Genomic DNA, 24,351 nt, shown 5'->3' on the forward strand with positions numbered 1-24,351 from the left:
GCAAATACTTACACTCGCCCACAACTTTCTGCTATCACAACCATGCCTCACAATCTTTCTCCAGAAATATTACATTTGCCTTTTTTCCACAAGCTCACACTAAATGGAGAGGCACTTAACTGTCAGCGTGGGAGTAAAGGAGGGAGACCGACCGGAGTAAGGAGAGGAAGAATTGAAGGGGTCCTCCAGTATGAAGCACCTTGATGGCCGATGTTGATGCAAAACTATCTGGTCCACCAGGAAGAAAATCTTCAACCTGCTGGAAAGCCTGAAGCCTCCTGAGGCAGTCAAGGCAGCTGATCCTCTCTTTGCTCATGGACCCTGGATTGGGAGTCTTTTGCCCTTTAAGCTCGATCTCTGTGCCCATTCCCCCTGTCCTGAACTAATGCCCCAATGAAGACTAATAGCGGAGATGTGAAAATCAAAGTTGAGTGAAATCCAAGACAGGTGAAATTACTTCCAAGAAGCCGGCGATCACCTGTCAAACAGCAAGAGCACATTCTCAGAAGAAGTGCTATGATCAGGGGCTTCTGACCAAAGCACAGCTATGTTTCTGTTTTAGGCTTCTCAACCTGTTAGTTTCACTGAAGTGACACCCCCTCCTGTGCTCTCACCTCACTGACCCTGGTGGGCTTGGGAACCTGTGTGCTGGCCAAGTTCAGCCTGAATGCTGGATTAAATCCCGAGCTCATTGCCTTTCAGCATCGGAGGTGACACACAAGTTGTGATAAACTGTTGGGGAGCAGATGGATGGGAGCAGGGCGCGGTGCACAGGTAGCGCTTGGAGACAAAGAACAAAGAAAAGTACAGCACAGGAACAGGCCCTTCGGACCTCCAGGCCTGCGCCAACCATGCTGCCCATCTAACCTAAAATCTTCTACACTTCCGGGGTCTTTATCCCTCTATTCCCATTCTATTCATGGATTTGTCACGACGCCCCTTAATTGTCACTATTGTCCCTGCTTCCACCACCTCCTCCGACAGTAAGTTCCAGGCAGCCACTATCTTCTGTGTAAAAAACTTGCCTCCTACATCTCCTCTAAACCTTGCCCCTCACACCTTAAACCTATGCCCCCTAGTAATTGACCCCTCTACCCTGGGAAAAAGACTCTGACTATCCACTCTGTCTATGCCCCTTATAATTTTGTAGACCTCTAGCAGGTTGCCCCTCAACCTCCGTCGTTCCAGTGAGAACAAACAGAGTTTATTCAACCTCTCCTCACAGCTAATGCCCTCCACACCAGGCAACATCCTGGTAAATCTCTTCCTCACCCTCTCTAAAGCCTCCACATCCTTCTGGTAGTATGGCGACCAGAATTAAACATTATACTCCAAGTGTGGTCTAACTAAGGTTCTATACAGCTGCAACATGACTTGCCAATATTTACACTCAATGCCCCGGCCAATGAAGGCAAGCATGCCACGTGCCTTCTTGACTACCTTCTCCACCTGTGTTGTCACTTTCAGTGACCTGTGGACCTGTACACCTAGATCTCTCTGACTGTCAATACTCTTGAGGGTCTACCATTCACTGAATATTCCCTACCTGTATTAGACCTTCCAAAATGCATTACCTCACATTTGTCCGGATTAAACTCCATCTGCAATCTCCACCCAAGTCTCCAAACGATTGTCCAGAAGCCCAATTCTTTGCCTGAACATGGTTCACATTTGCGACATCGCAAGGCATTAATTTCCGCCAAGAAACTGCCCTGCAAAGAGTCAGAAATGCGTCCAGCTGTCCCTTGCAGGAATTCCACGAATTGGCATCCATCGTACAAGCAGGCATTCTGTTCCCGAGGCTGTCATCCTGTTCGATGTTCAACTGACGTTTGACTCTCCACAGATTTACCAACCCAGAAGTGTAAATCTGACCATAAGGTTGTGACCCCAGTCCTTCTATGGCTGGTTGGGAGATGTTGCCTTCTTGGATGTGAACCACTCATTTTGCCTTTGTCTAAACCCAAGTTCCTGCAGTAGCTAATTTGTGCCACAGGGTGGTACAGATGTGCTGTGTATTTCTACATTCACAAACGCACCTCTGGCACCAGCTGGCACAAAACAAACAGGAAATTTTATTGCAGCAGAAGTTTTTCAAATGACAATTCGTTATAATTCACGGCTGATTGTTTTTACTCTGGGTAAAGCATGAACATTTGCTTTTGGCTCCTGCTCTATGTTAAGCAAGAAATTAATAATGTAGCAATCAGGAAAGGTCGTTCAATTTAGAATCTTCACCTGCTCTTGGCTGTTGGACTGAGTTTCCTTAATCCCTGTTGAATAATAAATCTGTTCATTTTTGACTTCTGATGCAGGTTTATATTCACTGCATTGGGCAGTTGTCTGTTCCCTGGTTACCCCTAACTTTAAAAAAATACATTTTGAGTACCCAATTCATTTTTTCCAACTAAGGGGCAATTTAACGTGGCCAATCCACCTAGCCTGCATATCTTTGGGTTGTGGGGGCGAAACCCACGCAAACATGGGGAGAATGTGCAAACTCCACACGGACAGTGACCCGGGGCCGCGATCGAACCTGGGATCTCAGCACCGTGAGGCAGCAGGGCTAACCCACTGTGCCACTCTGCTGCGCTGGTTACCTCAAACTTAATAATCATAATCGCTTATTGTCACAAGTCGGCTTCAATGAAATTACTGTGAAAAGCCCCGAGTCGCCACATTCCAGCGCCTGTTCGGGGAGGCCGGTACGGGAAATGAACCCACGCTGCTGCCATATGGTGGTTAGCATAAATGCTTCACAGCTCCAGGGTCCCAGGTTCGATTCCCGGCTGGGTCACTGTCTGTGTGGAGTCTGCACGTCCTCCCCCTGTGTGCGTGGGTTTCCTCCGGGTGCTCCGGTTTCCTCCCACAGTCCAAAGATGTGCGGGTTAGGTGGATTGGCCATACTAAATTGCCCGTAGTGTCCTAATAAAAGTAAGGTTAAGGGGGGCGGGGGTTGTTGGGGGTATAGGGTGGATACGTGGGTTTGAGTAGGGTGATCATGGCTCGGCACAACATTGAGGGCCGAAGGGCCTGTTCTGTGCTGTACTGTTCTATGTTCTATGTTCTATTACAAGCCAGCTATTTATCCCACTATGCTAAACCAGCTCATAACTTGTTTCAGTTTGGGTTTTTGGTAGTCCTGTTGCGACCTGGATGGGAGAAGTGTGCGGTTGAACTCGTCCCACTGCCCCACAGGTTGCACCAATAATCTAAAAGTTTGATTCTGTCACCAAATTGGCCAATTGTTTTCCTTCGCTGCTATTACCCAGAATAAAAGAGACTTCAACCAGGCTTCCTGCAATAAACAACAAACGTATTAGTTTAGTATAAAATCAGTCTTGACTCCCGGTGATGGCCTTGAGCTGAGCGGTCGCACGGAAGGTGGCCCTCGCCTGGAAACCTCTTTTTGGACCTTGCTGACCTTTTTTAAAAAAAAAAATTTTTATAAAGATTTTCACAGAATATAAACAACAAAACAATATTAACCAAACAACCATAGTAAAAACCAAAGAACAAAAACCAACCCCCCCCCCCCAGCAACTACAAAAACAAAAAAAGAAAACAACAAAAAGGAAAGAGATAACACCCGCCACATCCAACAAACCCATGTACACAATTCTCCCTCGCACCGAACCAAACCCCCTCCCCCTCCCCCCCCTACCCCCCCCCCCCCCCCCCCTTCCGCCAGGAAGTCCAGGAAAGGCTGCCACCGCCTAAAGAACCCTTGCACCGATCCTTTCAGGGCGAATTGAACCCTCTCCAACGTAATGAACACCGCCATGTCATTGATCCAGGCCTCCACGCTTGGGGGCCTCGCATCCCTCCACTGAAGCAAAATCCTACGCCGGGCTACTAGGGACGCAAAGGCCAGAACACCGGCCTCTTTCGCCTCCTGCACTCCTGGCTCCGCTGCTACCCCAAATATTGCGAGTCCCCAGCCTGGCTCAACCCTGGATCCTACCACCCTCGACACCGAGCTTGCTACCCACTTCTAAAAGCCTCCCAACGCTGGGCATGCCCAGAACATATGGGCATGGTTCGCTGGGCTCCCCGAGCACCTAGTACACCTATCCTCGCCCCCAAAGCACCTGCACATCCTCGTCCCGGTCGTATGAGCCCTATGCAGCACTTTGAACTGTATGAGGCTAAGCCTCGCACAAGAAGAGGAGGAGTTCACCCTTTCCAGGGCATCTGCCCACGTCCCCTCCTCAATCTCCTCACCCAGCTACTCTTCCCATTTACCCTTCAGCTCCTCCACCAAGGCCTCATCCACCTCCTGCATAACATGGTACACGTCCAAAATCTTCCCTCCTCCAACCCACACCCCCGAGAGCACCCTGTCCCGAACCCCCCGCGGGGGCAACATAGGGAACCCTGGCAAACGCTCTAACCTGCATGTACCTAAACATGTTCCCCGGGGGGAGCCCAAACTTCCCCTCCAACTCACCCAGGCTCGCAAACCTACCATCTACAAACAGGTCCCTCAACCTCCTAATACCTGCCCTGTGCCAGCTAAGAAACCCCCCATCGACGCTCCTTGGAACAAACCGGTGGTTCCCCCGTATCGGGGACTCCATCGAGCCCCCCACCTCCCCCCTATGCCGTCTCCATTGCCCCCAAATTTTCAGGGTAGCCACCACCACCGGGCTCGTAGTATACCTCGTTGGAGGGAGCGGTAACGGCACCGTTACCAGCGCCTCCAGGCTCGTATTCACACAGGACGCCATCTCCATCCTCTTCCATGCTGCCCCCTCCCCGTCCATTACCCACTTACGCACCATTGCTGCGTTGACAGCCCAGTAATACCCGCACAGGTTGGACAGCACCAGCACCCCCCTATCCCTGCCCCGCTCCAAAAACACCCTTTTCACCCTCGGGGTCCCGTGTACCCATACAAACCCCGTAATGCTCCTGTTGACCCTCCTAAAAAAGGCCTTCAGGATAAGGATGGGGAGGCACTGGAACAGGAACAAAAACCTCGGGAGCACCGTCATCTTGACGGACTGCACCCTGCCCGCCAGCGACAGCGGTAATGTATCCCACCTTTTAAACTCCTCCTCCATTTTATCCACCAGCCTTGTGAGATTAAGCTTGTGCAGGGCCCCCAGCTCCTACCCACCTGGACTCCCAGGTACCTAAAGCTCCTCCCTGCCTGCTTCAGTGGGAGCCTACCAATCCCCTCCTCCTGATCCCCCGGGTGCACAACGAACAGCTCGCTCTTACTCAGGTTGAGCTTATACCCAGAAAAGCCCCCAAATTCGCTGAGAATCCTCATCACCTCTGGCATTCCCCCAACCGGGTCCACCACATACAGCAACAGGTCGTCCGCATAAAGCAACACTCGATGCTCCTCCCCACCCCGCACCAGGCCCCTCCAGTTCCCCGACTCCCTCAGCGCCATGGCCAGGGGCTCAATTGTCAACGCAAAGAGCAAGGGGGACAGGGGACACCCCTGTCTCATCCCCCAGTGCAGCCGAAAGTATTCCGACCTCCTCCTATTCATGGCTACACTCGCCATCGGGGCTCATAGAGCAGCCTCACCCAACGGACAAACCCCTCCCCAAACCCAAACCTTTCCAACACCTCCCACTGATACCCCCACTCAACTCTATCAAAGGCCTTCTCCGCGTCTAATGCCACCACTATCTCCACCTCCCCTTCCACAGCCGGCATCATACTGACATTTAGAAGCCTTCATATGTTGGTATTCAACTGTATTCCCTTTACAAACCCCGTCTGGTCCTCGTGAATGACCCCCGGCACACAATCCTCTATCCTTGTAGCTAAAATCTTCGCCAACAGCTTGACGTCTATATTTAGCAGCGAGATCGGCCTATATGACCCACACTGCAGGGGGTCCTTGTCCCGCTTAAGGATCAAGGAAATCAGCGCCCGTGACATAGTTGGGGGCAAAGCCCCCCCCTCCCTTGCCTCGTTAAAGGTCCGAACCAGCAGGGGGCCCAACAGGTCCACATACATTTTATAAAATTCGGCCGGAAACCCATCCGGCTCCGGCACCTTCCCCGGCTGCATGCTGCCAATCCCAGTGACCAGCTCCTCCAGCTCCATCGGCGCCCCCAGTCCCACCACCTGCCCCTCCTCCACCTTCGGAAATCGCAGCTTGTCCAAGAAGCGCCCCATTCCCCCCCCCCCTCCTCCACCAGGGGTTCAGACCGGTACAATTCCCCATAAAAGTCCCTAAAGACCTCATTAACGTCTACCCCCTCCGCACCACCTTCCCATCTCTATCCTTCACTCCCCCAATCTCCCTGGCCGCGTCCCACTTTCAGAGCTGGTGTGCCAGCATCCTACTCGCCTTCTCCCCGTATTCATACACCGCTCCCTGTGCTTTCCTCCACTGAGCTTCCGCCTTTCTGGTGGTCAGTAGATCCTGTCCTGAAGGCTACGCCGCTCCCCCAGCAATCCCTCCTCCGGAGCCTCCGCATATCTCCTGTCCACCCGCACCATCTCCCCTATCAGTCTCTCCCTCTCCCTCTGCTCCCCCCTCTCCCTATGGGTTCGGGTGGAAATCAACTCCCCTCTAATCACCGCCTTCAATGCCTCCCAGACCGTCCCCACTTGGACCTCCCCATTATCGTTGGCCTCAAGGTACCTCTCGATACACCCCCAAACCCTCCCGCCCACCTCCTCGTCTGCCAGCAGCCCCACCTCCAAGCGCCAGAGCGGGCGCTGGTCCCTCTTCTCCCCCAGCCCGAGATCCACCCAGTGCGGGGCATGATCCGAAATGGCTATGGCAGAGTATTCGGCATCCTCCACCCTTGAAACCAGCCCCCTGCTCAGGACAAAAAAATCGATCCTGGAATAGGCCTTATGCACGTGGGAGAAAAACGAGTACTCCCTGGCCCTTGGCCTCGCAAACCTCCGGGGATCCACCCCTCCCATCTGATCCATGAACCCCCTCAACACCTTAGCCGCTGCCGGCCTCCTACCCGTCCGGGACCTGGATCGATCCAATGGGGGATCCAGCAACGTGTTGAAGTACCCCCCCATGATCAGGCCCCCTGCCTCCAGATCCGGAATGCGGCCCAACATGCGCCGCATAAACCCCGCATCGTCCCAGTTTGGGGCGTAGACATTGACCAGCACCACCCGCTCCCCCTGCAGCTTACCACTCACCATCACATACCTCCTGTCGCTGTCTGCCACCACATTTGATGCCTCAAACGACACCCTCTTTCCTACCAGGATCGCCACCCCCCGATTCTTTGCATCCAGCCCTGAATGAAGTACCTGGCCCACCCATCCCTTCCTCAGTCGATCCTGGTCCGCCACCTTCAGGTGCGTCTCCTGGAGCATGGGACCTTGCTGACCTGAGGAACAGACACCAAACTAGCAATAAGCCAAACTGACCAAGCTTTGGAACGGGTGCAGAGGAGATTTACCAGGATGTTGCCTGGTATGGAGGGAAAATCTTATGAGGAAAGGCTGATGGACTTGAGGTTGTTTTCGTTAGAGAGAAGAAGGTTAAGAGGTGACCTAATAGAGGCATACAAAATGATCAGAGGGTTAGATAGTGTGGACAGCGAGAGCCTTCTCCCGCGGATGGAGGTGGCTAGCACGAGGGGACATAGCCTTAAATTGAGGGGTAATAGATATAGGACAGAGGTCAGAGGTGGGTTTTTTACGCAAAGAGTGGTGAGGCCGTGGAATGCCCTACCTGCAACAGTAGTGAACTCGCCAACATTGAGGGCATTTAAAAGTTTATTGGATAAGCATATGGATGATAATGGCATAGTGTAGGTTAGATGGCCTTTAGTTTTTTTTCCATGTCGGTGCAACATCGAGGGCCGAAGGGCCTGTACTGCGCTGTATCGTTCTATGTTCTATGACCAACCCCGCAGCCACCTTCCCCCCCCCCCCCCCAATCAATAACCTACCAGATCGGGGATGCCGAACATTTTATGAAATGAAAATCGCTTATTGTCACGAGTAGGCTTCAATGAAGTTACTGTGAAAAGTTCCTTGAAGTTACTTGTATGTTGTAAAAAAAATAAAACCAATCTTGTCAAATAGAAAGGCAAAGTTTTATTAACATAAAGTATGAATATGAAAGTATACCAATTACTCTTTCGAGAAACCCAAAATTCCTGCCATCGCCCCCACACACACACACACACACGACTAAAATTCTGCCAGTGGTTGAAAGCCAGTGATTGAAGGGAAAAGGAAAGATAGTGGAGTCCTTGAAATGCCGTTTGGGTGCACAGTTCTCTCATCTGCGACACCGTCAATGACTTGTGCACTGCTTTTCATCAGGCTCGAGGAGCACTTACAGCTCCTCTCTTCCAGCATGTAGAGCAACTTATATTGAGTGGCAGCTGACTGGCTCTGGAATGCAAAAAGGTTGCTGTCTGGTTTTCACAAGCAGCTGGTGTTATGTTCTGTAGACTAGCCGAAGTGAATGATGTACTATAGACCATATAGTTTAAAATAATTTATTGTCGAACAACTGACTGATAAGGTAACTAGAATAAATTAAATAATGAATGACACACACCGGGCAGCACGGTAGCGCAGTGGGCTAGCCCTGCTGCCTCACGGCGCTGAGGTACTAGGATTGATCCTGGCTCTGGGTCACTGCCCGTGTGGAGTTTGCACATTCTCCCCGTGTTTGCGTGGGTTTCGCCCCCACAGCCCAAAAGATGTGCAGGGTAGGTGGATTGGCCCCGCTAAAAAAAATTGCCCCTTAATTGGAAAAGAAAAATAAATGACTAACACTGAATAACTATTGTGGAACTACTGCAAATATGTCCATATCCCAGCACGACCAACTCCCAGATCACAGGGTCACGTGATGGGTTTACAATGCCACCCACTGGTCGGAGGTCGTGCGTAAGATTATGTACAAACTTGCCTTATGCATATCATCGCAATTGGTCTTTTTAAAGCAAAACCAAAATATACTTTTAAACACAGTTTTCCAGGCTTTTTCTTTCAGAGCCATAAACTGCGATGTGACCTTTGTATACAGTCCACCAGGGTTAAGAGTCCACCTCTGTGCAGAGTCTGCACGTTCTCTCCGTGTGTGCATGGGTTTCCTCCCACTGTCCAAAGACGTGCAGGTTAGGTGGATTGGCCATGCTAAATTGCCCCTTAGTATCCACAAAGGATAGGTGGGGTTACTGGGTTATGGGGATAGGGTGGAAGCGTGGGTTTAAGTCGGGTGCTCTTTCCAAGAGCAGACTCGATGGGCCGAATGGCCTCCTGCACTGTAAATTCTATGAAATTCTATGAATTCCATGAAGAGGTTTCCAGTTTATTTGAAATTGCTTCATTACCTTTTCTTGTATATGGAGGTTTCTTCCAAGAAAAAGAGATCAGGTTTGCTGCATTAACCTTTTAAGAACAGTGGGCGCGAATTCCCAAGAAATCTCTAAGTTACTTTGTGGCGGCTTTTTCAGGGATTTCCCACCGGCTCTGTTGGCGAGTTCCTCAGCACGATTCAATGACACTCAGTCACTTTTTTGGCCTCAGGGGAGTTTCTCACCGGTTTAGCCCAAACTTAGAATTTTATTTCACACTGGAGAGCAGAAGATCGGGCCGCCATTTTGAAAGGGTTCTCCGATCTCGAAGTAAGCTTGTGGGTCCTCCACACTCCCCACCCATGGGCAATGTCACCCCCACACACATGATGTGTTGGGTAAGCTGGGTCTGCGAGGACTGCGTTTACTGCAGTGGTGAGAGAGACAGGCTTCCAACACTTGAAGAAATGCAACTCGATTTTATTGAACACTTAACTATAATACATGCTTTAACTGTGGGTTGACACTATGCTGACTTGACTGGAGACCTGAGGCTAACCTGACCAGACTATCTTACTACCACATAATGTTTGTTCTAGTTGCTGCTCATGAGCTCTGACTGTCTCAGAGGCTGGATCCCGAGAGAGCGGGAAAACTAGCGCCCTCTGGCTTTATAGTGGTTGTGTCATGTCTGGTGATTGGCTGCTGTGTTCTGTGTGCTGTGTGTTCACTGGTCATCCCGTGTGTCAATCACTGCCTGTCTGCACACCATCATATACCTGGATGTATATTATGACATCTACCCCCTTTTAAAAAAAAATGTCTTCAGGTCAATAAATAGTGAGTGTGTGTACAGGAGCCTGACTATATACAAAATATGCTAACGTATTTACATGGGAAGGTGTCTAGTGCAGATAGAGGGCAGATAACACATGAGAAAAAAACAATATGTACAGATGTGTAAACAATGAGATAAGGCAATGCAACATTCAGTCTAGAAATTCAGTCTCTGTGGCGGGCGACGAATTCTGGTTGACCGCCTCAAGGGTGGGACAGGGGCCGCCTGCACTTGAATGGGCGGAACTGCCTCCAATGTAGAGGTCGCTAGAATAACTGGCAGATCGGTGGCATCGTGGAAGGGCGCATCCTGAGGAACCAGCGTGCGTGGCGGTCGCGGAAGTCGCCTAGGTGCCCGCCTATTACGCCGAAGAAAAGAGCCATCAGGCATGCAAATGAGGAACGATCTCGGGGCCACTTGTTTGACCACCACGGCTGTGGCAGACCAGCCGCCGTCAGGTAGCTGAACACCAACTCGGTCAGCAGGGACCAGATCAGGGAGATCTGTGGCGTGTGCGTCGTACGCCGACTTGCATTGGGCCCGAGACTGCTGCATCCTCTGTAGGACCGGGAAGTTGTCAAGGTCCAGAATGTGGATAGCCGGCACTGTTGTTCTCAGTGTGCGGTTCATTAGGAGCTGGGCTGGGGACAGGCCAGTGGACAAAGGAATCGCCCTGTAGGCTAACAGCGCCAGGTTGAAATCCGAACCCGAGTCAGCAGCTTTGCACAACAGTCTTTTAACGATGTGGACCCCTTTTTCAGCCTTCCCATTCGACTGGGGGCTGTGGGGGCTTGATTTGACGTGCCTAAAATTGTAGTGCCAGGCAAAATCCGTCCACTCCTGGCTGAAGAAACAGGGGCTGTTGTCACTCATAACTGTGAGTGGGATGCCATGCCGGGCAAAAGTCTCCTTGCATGCCTTGATTACTGTTGCTGAGGTGAGGTCAGTCAGTTTGACCACCTCGGGGTAGTTGGAAAAGTAGTCCACTAGGAGGACATAGTCTCGGCCCTTGGCATGGAAGAGGTCAACACCAACTTTGGACCATGGGGAGGTCACCATTTCATGCGGCTGTAGATTCTCTTTAGGCTGAGCCGGCTGGAACCTTCAACACGTCGGGCAATTGAGGACCGTGTTGGCGATATCTTGGCTGATGCCTGGCCAATATACTGCCTCTCAGGCTCGACGGCGACACTTTTCGACCCCCAGGTGACCCTCGTGGATTTGGCCGAGGACCAACTCTCACATGCTCTGTGGGATCACAATTCTGTCCAGCTTCATTAGTATGCCGTCTACCACCGCTAGATCGTCCTTTACATTATAAAATTGGGGGCACCGCCCCTTTTGCCAACCATCTGTGAGATGTTGCATGACCTACTGGAGTAAAGGATCCCTGGCTGTCTCCTGACGAATTTGCACGACCCTTTCATCAGTGGCCGGAAAGTTGGAGGCACAGAATTGCACCTGCGCGTCTATTTGACAGACACAGTCAGTCTGCTCACACGGTGTGGTGATAGATCTAGAGAGTGCATCGGCCACAATGAGCTCTTTGCCCGGGGTGTACACCAGGTCGAAATCGTAGCGACGGAGTTTGAGGAGGATACGTTGTAGCCGTGGCGTCATGTCATTGAGGTCTTTTTTGATGATGTGAACCAATGGCCTGTGGTCTGTCTTGACCGTGAATTTGGGGAGTCCATACACATAATCATGGAACTTGTCGATCCCTGTGAGGAGGGCCAGGCATTCTTTTTCAATCTGAGCATATCGTTGCTCAGTGGGTGTCATGGCTCTAGAGGCATATGCGACTGGGGCCCAGGAGGAGGAGTCATCCCGCTGGAGGAGCACTGCCCCAATGCCTGCCTGGCTCGCGTCGGTGGATATTTCCGTCTCCTCTGCCGGGTCGAAAAACGCCAGCACCGGGGCCTTGGTGAGTTTTGCCCTGAGCTCACGCCACTCTTGCTCATAGCACTGGAAATCCGTAGTTTTTTTAACGAGATGGTGGAGAGCTGTGGTGTGTGATGCAAGGTTGGGGATAAACGTCCCAAGGAAGTTGACCATCCCTAGGAAGTGGAGGACCGCCTTCTTGTCCTCCGGGGTCTTCATGGCGTTGATCGCCGACATCTTGTCTGCATCTGGCTGCATGCTGAACTGCGAAATGTGGTCACCAAGGAATTTGATTTCTGATTGACCGAACGAGCATTTGGCTCTGTTGAGTCGGAGGCCATGCGCGTGGATCCCGTGGAACACCCGCTTGAGGCGATCGATCTGCTCCTGAGGAATTGTGGACCAGATAATGATATCATCGACCTACACTCGCACCCCCTCGATGCCCTCCATCATTTGTTCCATTATGCGGTGGAACACCTCTGAGGCGGAGATGATGCCAAAGGGCATTCAGTTGTAACAGTAGCGACCGAACGGGGTGTTAAATGTGCACAGCTTTCGACTGGACACGTCCGGCTGTATTTGCCAAAACCCTTTGGAGGCATCCAGCTTCGTGAAGAACATGGCGTGAGCCATCTCGCTGTTTAGCTCTTCTCGTTTAGGTACGGGGTAGTGTTCCCTCATGATGTTACGGTTCAAATCTTTGGAGTCGATATAGATTTGAAGTTCCCCTGATGGCTTTTTGATACAAACCATGAAGCTAACCCAGTCCGTGGGTTCCGTGATCTTAGAAATGACGCCATGGTCCTGGATGTCTTGCAGTTGCTGCTTGAGGCGGTCCTTGAGGGATGCCGGCACCTGACGTGGTGATTGGACCACAGGGGTGGCATTTGGCTTCAACAGGATTTTGTATTGGTAAGGGAGTGTGCCCATACCTTCGAACACGCTATGGTATTGTGCTATGATGCCATCAAGTTGGGCTTGGAAGTTAACTACTGGCGAGGCCGTTGCCTCTGTGGACGACATGGTGTGAACCCGCTGCACAAGTTCAGGAGTTTGCAGGCCCGAGCGCCAAGCAGGGAAGCTCTGTTGGTTCCTACCATTGCAAAATGCAGCGTTGCTTTTGAAGAACGATGGGACACGGCAAGCTGGCATGAGCCACTGGCAGCAATGGCATTGTCATTGTAGTCGAGGAGCTGGCAGGCCGGTGGAAGAATGCTTGGCTTGATGGTGTCAAGGTCAGACTTTGAAATGAGGTTTGCTGAAGCGCCGGTGTCCAGCTTGAAGCGTACGCGAGCCTTGTTGACCGTAAGAGTGGCACACCACTCGTCGTTCAGATCAATGCTCATTATTGGGAGTTGTTTCACCATTGTTGATAAAGGCAGCGTATGCTTGGTGATGATGCCCACTCGGAAAGGGGATGTGAGGCCCTTAATGTCAGGATCTGGAAGAATGTCAGGGTCGGAGTCTGTACTGACCGGACACTCCTGCGCTGTGGCTGGGATCGCTGTGTGTTGGGCAGTGGAGCAGATCTGCAAAGGGCTGCGTAGTGGCCAAGCTTGCCACACTGGAGACAGCGTCGAGGTTTCGTGGGACATTGCCGCTTTAAATGGGCGGAGCCACAGTTGGAGCACGTCATGGCGCTGGCGACAGGACGTTCTGTGTGCCACCGCGCAGTGCGGTCGAACGATGTGTGCACTTGCGCGGTTCGGTCGTCAGCCTCGCCGTCCCCTTGGTCGTGGCGTGCATGCGCAGGAACCCGGGAAAAGCGCGCGAAATGGCCGCCCTCATCCAGACTCAGGCCCTGCATTTGTTTGATGGCCTGCACCCGATCCACATCGTGGGGGTTTTGCCGTGCCGTTTCTGCCACCTTGGCAGCACGGTAGCATAGTGGTTAGCATAAATGCTTCACAGCTCCAGGGTCCCAGGTTCGATTCCCGACTGGGTCACTGTCTGTGTGGAGTCTGCACGTCCTCCCCGTGTGTGCGTGGGTTTCCTCCGGGTGCTCCGGTTTCCTCCCACAGTCCAAAGATGTGCGGGTTAGGTGGATTGGCCATGCTAAATTGCCCGTAGTGTGCTAAAAAGTAAGGTTAAGGGGGGGTTGTTGGGTTACGGGTATAGGGTGGATACGTGGGTTTGAGTCGGGTGATCATGGCTCGGCACAACATCGAGGGCCGAAGGGCCTGTTCTGTGCTGTACTGTTCTATGTTCTATATGGGAGTACCGGTTGTTTGCGCGCTCGTGCAGGACGCGGGTCTTGATGGCGAAGGTAGGGGTTCTTCTTAACTTTTAGGAGCTGCTGGTGAAGGGGATCGGAGTTGACCCCGAAAACAATCTGATCCCGGATCATGGAATCGGAAGTGGAGCCATAGTTGCATGACTGCGCGAGGGTGGGGAGATGGGTTAAAAAGGACTGAAAAGGTTCATCCTTACCCTGAAGCCTCTGCTGGAACACATAGCGTTCAAAGCTCTCATTGACTTCGATGTCATAGTGGCTGTCAAACTTCAGCAGGACTGTTTTAAACTTCGTCTTGTCCTCGCCTTCAGCAAAGGTGAGGGAGTTGAAGATGTGGATAGCGTGGTCCCCGGCTGCAGAAAGGAAGAGAGTGATCTTCCTGGCATCCGATGCGGCTTCGAGGTCGGTGGCTTCAAGATACAGCTAGAACTTCTGCTTGAAAATCTTCCAGTTAGCACCAAGGTTGCCGGCGATGCGGAGCTGCAGGGGAAGGCGGACGCTGTCCATGTTACCAGATGGCTGATCGCTGGTCAAAGGCAGATTATCTCAAGGTAGGTCCATCAAACTCGAGCAAAACTCACTGATACCATGATGTGTTGGGTCAGCTGGGTCTGCGAGGACTGCGTTTACTGCAGTGGTGAGAGAGACAGGCTTGGATTGGATTGGATTGGATTTGTTTATTGTCACGTGTACCGAGGTACAATGAAAAGTATTTTTCTGCAAGCAACTCAACAGAACATTCAGTACATGGAAGAAAAGGGAATTAAACAAAATTCAAGAAAATACAAGAAAATACATGAGAATACATAATAGGGCAACACAAGATATACAATGTAACTACATAAACATTGGCATCGGATGAAGCATACAGGGTGTAGTGTTAATGAGGTCAGTCAATAAGAGGGTCATTTAGGAGTCTGGTGACAGTGGGGAAGAAGCTGTTTTTGAGTCTGTTCGTGCGTGTTCTCAGACTTCTGTATCTCCTGCCCGATGGAAGAAGTTGGAAAAGTGAGTAAGCCGGCTGGGAGGGATCCTTGATTATGCTGCCCGCTTTCCCCCGGCAGCGGTCGTGTGTGTACAGGGAGTAGAGTATGGGGCTAAGTACGCAGCCTTGCGGGGCAGTGGTATTGAGGACTATTGTGGAGGAGGTGTTGGTGTTCATTCTTACTGATTCCAACACTTGAAGAAATGCAACTCGATTTTATTGAACACTTAACTATAATACATGCTTTAACTGTGGGTTGGCACTATGCTGACTTGACTGGAGACCTGAGGCTAACCTGACCAGACTATCTTACTACCACATGGTGTTTGTTCTAGTTGCTGCTCACGAGCTCTGACAATCTCAGAGGCTGGATCCTGAGAGAGCGGGAAAACTAACGCCCTCTGGCTGTATAGTGTTCGTGTCCTGTCTGGTGATTGGCTGCTGTGTTCTGTGTGTTCACTGGTCATCCTATGTGTCAATCACTGCCTGTCTGCACTCCATCATATACCTGGATGTATATTATGACAACACATGGACGCTACTGCACACCACCCAAGTGAGGACACCCCGCGGTGGGGTCCCTTGAGGTCCCCCCCCTCTGCAGGCACTACCAAGCCCCCTTACAGCACCCCCTCCTTTCCAGGACCCCCCTCCCCCAATCAATCCACCAACCTCCCAGAGGCCCTACTTACCTGCTCTGCATTCCCCAATCCTTCAAACTCCCCCTCCACCCTCATTTAATGGACATGGCCCCCTTGCCCCCTGGCCAATACCAGTGCCACCCTGGCACCAGCTTGACAGTGCCGTCTGGGCACATTGGCAGTTTCAGGGTGGCAGTGCCAATGGGAGGGCCATAGAGCCACCCTGCACTGATCCTGACCACCCAGGGGTCTCTGATGGCCTGGGAGACCCCCGAGTGCCAAACTGCCTCGTCCATGTTTGTGTGGACCAGCACTGATCGGCGCCCGGCTGCAGCCTCGCTAGGGAGGCCAGAGAATCGGCGGAGGCTGGTGGATCCCGGGCAGGTCGGTGGTGAGTAGGTTTATGACCTACCTCTGGGAGTGGTGTTTGTTTATGCCCATTTGGGGCAGAGTTCCGACTCTGACGTCTCGCGGGACTTCGGAGGCTGTCAGGAGGCTCGCTGGAGGCCTCTCCCGAGATTCTCCGGCTGCGTTTTACTCTTGAGTGCATCGCGAGAGGAGAATTGCACCCAGTATCTTTTAAAACACAAATTCTTCCAGAATGTTCATTGTTGTTGAAAATCAACCAAAGTGTTTGTGGCAGTTTATGATCAGGTGTAGAGAGTACGGGCAGCGAGGCCTTGGCGTGATTTGAAAAAAATTGAGAATTTTAAAATTGAAGTGTTGGCAAACCAGAGACCAATGTCGGTCAGCAAGGTGTGTTATTGAGGGCATTGGCAGCCAGCAGAGTTTAGGATGTCCTATTTAAGGAGGTATTGCAGTCCAATATTAGCATTGATTTTCTGCTCAGGTTTTGGTGTGAGTTTTGAACCTATTGCCTGGGAACCAAGCTGACCCTGCATGGTGACTGTAGTCACTGATAGCCCAAGTGTACTGTATTCCGACAGTCGTTCAGCATTTGCAAGCTGGGAGGGCAAGTATTGGAACACTTATGATAAAATGAGAGCAACATTGGACAGCTTATTGGAAATCTTGGCTGGGATTACAATGCCGTAGGCAATTTCTGCTATTTCCAATGTTTACCTGGTTGCAACGAGCTACGTTGTCAGACCAAAGATCAAATGTGGATTCCTCCATGTGCGTTTATGCATTAAGCCGTTGGTGGGATCCCCACTGTGACAGGACAGCTGATTGAAGCAAACAATTGCATTTTGTTCTGAATTAAAAATTTCAGAGAATGCCACAATTTTGCAGCAGGGTGTTCATAATACGGTTCTCTTTTATTTGCAGAGGCGAGCTCCTTGTGATTTATCCAGATTTGGGAAATGCAGCCTGCACTATCATCCCAAGATGCCGCCAGTTCCGAAGACTGCTGAGCAAAGACTGGGGAAAACCACGTGTTAAATTTGTTCAGGCTAAGAAGGTACATGATAACAATAAAAAAAGCAGCATTGCATGTTTTGCTCATGGGTGAGATTTTATCTAAACTGAGGGAACTTGCGTTTTCGAGGGTTCTTCTGTCAGCGACTTAGCTTGATGCAAGGTAACACTTTTTTGAAATGAGAAAGGAAAAGGATAACATGGAAACAGGGGTTGTAGAATTGAACCAGTTGGCTGTGCTTGGATTAAAATAACCCCTCAGAATAGGAAGTATTTCAGTTTGCAACACTGGATTCTAATTTACAGTAAGCCTTGTCTTTAGTATACCACAGAGTGGTGCAATTGTCTTCAAAATGTACAGGAATTTTCTGTTTGCCTGTCTACAATCACAAAGCATGATGTTTTCTTTTCCAGCAGTAGCTCATTGCCTGTCTTACAGAAACAATTTAAATCATACTTTATTACATTAAAGCTTTTGGGCTGAGCTGACGCTGGAGCCAGGCTTGGGGCTTTACGGGAAAGGCAGGCTAGGTCAGAGGCAAAACACTTTGGGAGATCTCTTTGCTTGATATATTGCTAAGATGGGGCGCAGTACTGGTCTTGGGAAGTTAAGAATATTCTGGTTTACGGTGCTGAAGGAGTGCTGGGTCCTAGAACAAGGGCGGTAGAAGCCAAAGAATGGGGCTGAACCAGCGTCAGAAGAAAGTTTTAAAACTGATGTTAGACTGCATTACTGAACTTGAATATGCAGTGGATATTTTCCTTCTGGTTGTCGTCCATGTAAAGCACTGTTCTCATGATTTGACCCTTGCTGCAACCTTTCATATATTGACAAAGAGTCATCCAGACTCGAAACCGTAACAGCCTCCCCGGACAGGCGCCGGAATGTGGCGACTAGGGGCTTTTCACAGTAACTTCATTTGAAGCCTACTCGTGACAATAAGCGATTTTCATTTCAAACGTTAGTTCGGTTCTCTCTCTCCACAGACGCTGTCAGACCTGCCGAGATTATCCAGCATTTTCTGTTTTTGTTTCCGATTCCAGCATCCGCAGTAATTTGCTTTTATCTTTCATATATTATCAGTGACCAATCAGTTGGAAGTAAGTGGACAGGTTATGGTGATTTATTATTTATTTATGTACGAGAATATTAACAAACATCAACTGAAATTTATATTCCATTAACCCTGGAGTGATATGAACGCATCAGTTTAAAATTAACAGCTGCAGAAGCCGATTAACTTCCCCAAATTATTTTTCAAAAATACAGAGAATGATAGATAAACGCATAGGAGGGGAAGATTACAAGGGAAACTATGCAACAGTAGATGGCAATGGAATAACTGAGATTCACTTGTGTGCATCTGAACGCACTGACAGTATTTCTTTGCAACTCACTTTCCTATCTGTTGTTCTCTAGATTATGTTTAGATTCCCTTCACTAATCATCTGCAGATTATTATTCAATAAACCTGTACAAAGAATGTAACAACCTTGGATGAATGCAATTAAGCAGATAAGGCATGGAGCAAGTTAATGTCAGCTGCAGAAGAAAAAAATAATAATTTGTCATGTGATGTTGGCCTATCTTCTGAATAATAATAGAGATCAGGGAGTGATTTCTCAAACTTTAATTTAAACTCTGGATTTAAATTACTGTTTAAGTTTGACTCTGAAAGTTTATGATGGCTTCTGAATATAGTAAATAGAACAATGTGTTTTAATCGTTTGCAAGAAGCCATTATCTTTTTAACAAAATACATTTTAGATTGCAGCTCCAAATGAAATTGTTTTTGGACCCCTGCAGTTGGACTCTGTTTTTTTAAAATGACTATGTTATGGGATTTATTTTAGCTCACTGTGCAGCATTTTGTGTTCATTGAATGCTTCTAAAAGTCTTGAGTTTAACTTGGCAGATGTGGAATTGCAAATAGGTGATTATTATTTGACTGAATCATTGTTGTTTGGCTCATCATTGGCTTCATGTGTTCTTCAGTAAAGTGATTAAACTAATACGTGAAGATGTACCTTCGTGAAGACAATAGCAAAGTCTGGGTGGAGTGCCACCATATATGACTGTCAGTTGCAACATGTAACAACCATTTTTCTTGCAACTTCATTTGATTTCTTAATCAAGTAACATTCGATGGCCAAAAGAAAGCACATTTCCTAGTGTGGCCCTTTGAGACTAATACTGAAGGATGTCAGATCACACCAAACCACACACGATCAAACATGAGTCATGCCACAGTTGTAACTTTGTATAACAATGGCAAAAGATTTTTAAAAAGTTCACAGAAGAGAGGTTTTTATCGTATTTGAAATGTTGCACAAAAACAGACACAGAAAATAGAAACAGGAGGAGGCCATTCAGCCCTTCGAGCCTGCTGCGCCATTCATTATGATCATTGCTGATCATCAAGTTCTATACCCTGATTCCGCCTTCACTCCATATTCCTTGCTCCCTTTAGTCTCAAGAACTATATCTAATCCCTTCTTGAAATTTCACAATGTTTTGCACTCATCTACTTTCTGCGGTAGTGAATTCTACAGATTCACCACTCTCTTGGTGAAGAAACTTTTCCTCCCCTGAGTCCTAAAAGATTTACCCTTTATCCTCAAACTGTGTCCCCTAGTTCTGGACTCCCCCACCAATGGGAACATTCTTTCTGAATCTACCCTGTCTAATCCTGTTACAATGTTACAAGTTTCTATGGATCCTCTCTCACTCTTTTGAACTCCAATGAATAAAATCCTAACCGACGTAGTCTCTCTTCATATGACAGTCCCGCCATCCCAGGAGTCAGCCTGGTAAATGTTCCTCCATACATTTTAGATTGAAGCTCCAAATGAAATTGTTTTTGGACCTCTGCAGTTGTACTCTGCACTTACTCCATAGTAAGAACATCCTTCCTCAGATAATGCTTCACAGCTCCAGGGTCCCAGGTTCGGTTCCCGGCTGGGTCACTGTCTGTGCGGAGTCTGCACGTCCTCCCCGTGTGTGCGTGGGTTTCCTCCGGGTGCTCCGGTTTCCTCCCACAGTCCAAAGATGTGCGGGTTAGGTGGATTGGCCATGCTAAATTGCCCGTAGTGTCCTAAAAGGTAAGGTGAAGAGGGAGGGGGTACGGGTATAGGGTGGATACATGGGTTTGAGTAGGGTGATCATTGCTCGGCACAACATCGAGGGCCGAAGGGCCTGTTCTGTGCTGTACTGTTCTATGTTCTATAAGGACACCAATTCTGCACAATACTCTTGATGTGGCCTCACTATTGCCCTGGACAATTGCAGTAAAACGTCCCTATTCCTATACTCAAGCCCTCCTGCTATAAAAACCAACATGCCATTTGCCTTCTTTACTGCCTGCTGTACCTGCGTGCTTACTTTCAGCGACTGATGCACGAGGACACAAAGGTCTTTCAATTTACACCCGTTCAGAGAGCTGTTAATAAAGTATACAGTATCCTGTACTTTATTTGTCGGGACATTGAATAAAATAACAGGTCATGCTGAACTTATAAAAGACAGTAGTTAGACTTCAGCTGGAATTTTGTGTACAGTTTTGGGGTGACACACTATCGGAAGGATGTGAATGCATTGGAGAGAGTGCAGAAGAAGTTTATCAGAATGGTTCCAGGGAAACTTCAGTTGTGAGGATAGATTGGAGAGGCTGGGACTGTTCTCTTTGGAGAGAAGAAGGTTCAGAGGAGATTTGATAGAGGTGTTCAAAATCATGAGGAGGCTGGACAGAGTAGAGAGGGAGCAACTGTTCTCGCTCAGAAAAGGATCAAGAATGAGAGAGCACGTATTTAAAGTGATTTGCAAAAGAAGCAAATGTGATGTGAGAAAATAACGTTTTCACACAGTGAATGGTTTGGGTTGGGAATTCAGTGCCTGGAAATGTGGTGGAGGGAGGTTCAATTGAGGCAAGACTGGCAGACCATATCAAACTGCATGTAATTTCTGCGGTTTGCAATGGGTAAAATACAGACCATATCCAGCCAGCCTGTGCTTGCAAAACACAGTGTCCAACATCAGATATGATTCCGCGATTGGGCAACGTTTGCTAAATAATGTTCAGTGTGCTAAAAATTATACTGACAACCAATTTAAGATCACCTGTTGGGCTTGCAGTATGGTGCATTTGCATGCACTGGAAGTTACGTATATTAATACGTAGGGCCTTGTTCTTTGCAGACAGAAAGTACATGTTCACACATTGCGCCTGTTTCAGCGAAACCAAATAACTGAGAGCCATTCGCTGGTTGATTCCACAGGGCAATGCCTTGATCAATCAGAGGCAAGTTTCCTGGTTTAAATTTCAAACAATGCCGTTATTTGTCTGTCACCATCAATTCTGTGCACGCCCGGTGAAAAGCTTCGATAAAATGTCTTTTTTCAGTGACCCAATTGAAAACTTTTGAGCATATTATTGGAGCGATTTCCGAATTGTGCTCAAAGTGGATGGAGCCTCTGCCTGAATATGTGAAGACATTTTTGCCAATCAACGTGATAGGTTCTTCAGACAGATGTTTTGTGGAAATAGCTTGTTAACCATTTCAGCTTTGTTTCACAATCTTTTTCACTTCCATCAGATGTTCGACTGAAGCACCTTATTGTGCTTTATTCGACCAGTGCTTTGCCTTCAGTGTACAAGTTGCTTCATCAGGTGCTAATGCTCAAACTTTTATAATGTTTTAGGAAAGCACAGAACTGAAGTACTAGCTGATGTTTTCCTCTGTTGATGATGCCGGAATAGTGTAAGTTGTTGTTAATGTTGTTGCATGGCGATGGGAAGGAACAAAATATTTTTCCGATATTTTTCCATTTTATTTTGATCTTTCTTGGACTTTTATCCACGGAGTAGGCAAAATTGGTGGAGGGAAGAGTTCTGCACAAAGCGATTAGTTAGCTGAAGGAGAATAAAATGAATTTGGGCAACAGATGTACTTTTTCTTGTGGGAATGTGTTATCTACATAAGTAGCCAAAATGGCCATATGTTTCCCAGTAGGTTGCACAAGAGGTTATTCTTGGTGTGAGGTTGAACAGTTAATGTTGGTAGACTGTTCAGTTGCGGAGAGGTTTAATAGCAAAGGCTAATGATATTCTCACCAAATGTCCATAAATTCACACTTTAGAACAGGCATCACAGGATAGTGATTTTTTTTTTCTCCTTTCTTCAGCACAGATAAACTAACACAATCTGATCCGACCCATGGTTGCTTTGGCTGACACCTCAACAGAGGCCAGTAATTGAACATCATCAGATCTGCTGGTCAGAAGGGGTTCAGTTCTGATGGCAGCACATTTGTTCTAAGCAGTTGGCTACTCCCATGTCACTCTTCATGGAAGCTCCACTTATTATGTCAATTTTAATCAGATTTGAAGGCCAACAACCATACCTGCCAGGAGTTGTTTTTGTGAAGGTAGACTATTTCATTCATCTTTTTGTAATTTACTGTAGAGTTCTGGCTGTTAAATTTGATGCTCCATTCTCGTGTTTATATAAAGGAGAAACAAGGCGAAAGAAGAGATGTTGGAGAGAGGCAATTGATGAACCATCAATCGAATGCGAGACGAGTTGCTGTACAAAAGTTAGGCTTTAATAAGCTAGAAGTTAGCCTTGCGGTCGACTACAGTAAATGGACTATTTATACCTCGATCTGGAGGTGTGGTTAACTCAGCCTCTCGACCAATTGGAGAGCTGTCACGTGACTGGTTTCAACCAATCGGTCGAGAGGCACATGACCGACCAGGGCCAATGGTAAGCCGGTGTTCTGCACCAATGGCAGACAGCTATGCAAATCATACCACCACAACAATTATGCCAGAGATGGATTGCATTGTCCAAGTAGTCATAGTGACAGGACCGAGTACATCTTATTGGTAAAATTAGCAAAGAAGAGCAATTGGAAAAAAGAACAAAGATTGGAAGTTTAAACAGTGTCTTCCATGACCTCACATTGTCCAAAGTGTTTTACAGCCAACAAAGTGCATTTGGAATGTGGTGACAGTTGTAATGTTGCACATATTGCAATTAATTTTCAAACAGGGCGCTCCCAAAAATACAATGTGATGATGACCAGCTAATCTGTTTCTGTGATGTTGATTGAGGGATAAGGATTGGCGAGGACATCAGGAATTACTGCCCTGCTGTGCTTCAAAATTGTGATTGGGATCCGTTCCAGCAAAATTGTTTTCATGGCAGACCAATATTAGTGAGGTCCTCAGTGTCAGAAACCGTGCACGCTCCTTACAGATCTCCAGCTCCCAGTCCCTCTGTTTCCATTCCCTCTCCTTGTAAGAGGTTATGATGACTTGACTGATTAAGTATTGCTTTCTGCATGCCAGCTGACTCTAATTCACTGTTGAACTGCTTCAGTAGATTTCGGAGCTCAAGGCAAGATTGTTCTCATTTAAGCAATCAGCTTAGAGTGTCTGGCAGATGGAATTCCACCGTTCGGATGGTGGTCAGCCCTACAGCAGTATGTGTGGTCAGTTTCTTTGCTTGATTTATGAATATTGCCCAGCAAAACAAAAAAAATATTGGTGAAAGAAAATACAAAAGTTACAGTTCAAGTAAATTTATAAAATTTTGCACCTAAGCAGTTACAGTATCAAATGATAGATCACTCGAGTGCTTTCCTAAGTGTCTGTGATGTATGGTCATATTATCTGCAAAACTGTGTTACATGATTTTTCTTTATTGCTAGTGTTGGTGGCAGTCAGTAAAACAGATTACTTTTTAGGTCAAATCGATATGTATTTTATTTACTGAGTTTTCAAGCACACTATCTACGAAATACACTTTCACACTATATGAAAACACTCTGTTGCTTCTCTCCAGAGCATTGCCGACCATTTCAAAAAGAGCATGTGAGTTTTCTTGAACTACAGATGCTTCCTTTGAATCTGTGTCAGAACTTTTACAGATTTTGCTGAAATGGTGTTGCAAGTCATGCAAATGATGCACTGCGGATTGAAGTGCCAGTTAGTTTATTGAACCTCGCAGAAATGAGAGGGTGGTGATCATCTGAAATTCTGTGAAGTTTCCTGAGGTAGCAAACTGAGGCAGAAATCTAAACTATAACAGCCTCCAATAGAAACTAGGGAGATCTCGGACTT

General features: G+C 48.2%; 1 protein-coding gene across 4 annotated transcripts in view; it reads left to right on the forward strand.

Moving 5' to 3' along the window:
- Positions 1-24,351, forward strand: part of LOC119957425 (phosphatidylethanolamine-binding protein 4) — a 581,902-nt gene that overhangs the window by 12,153 nt on the left and 545,398 nt on the right. For all 4 annotated transcript variants that reach the window (XR_005458803.1, XR_005458802.1, XM_038785482.1 and 1 more), the window contains exon 3: positions 17,138-17,270. Coding sequence is in view for 2 of the 4 variants with exons in the window: in XM_038785482.1 (XP_038641410.1) it covers positions 17,138-17,270 (133 nt within the window). In the remaining 2 variants the exon portion in view is untranslated. The remainder of the gene's footprint in view (positions 1-17,137; positions 17,271-24,351) is intronic.

This window comes from Scyliorhinus canicula, chromosome 26 (assembly GCF_902713615.1).
Source record: "Scyliorhinus canicula chromosome 26, sScyCan1.1, whole genome shotgun sequence".
NCBI lineage: Eukaryota > Metazoa > Chordata > Chondrichthyes > Carcharhiniformes > Scyliorhinidae > Scyliorhinus > Scyliorhinus canicula.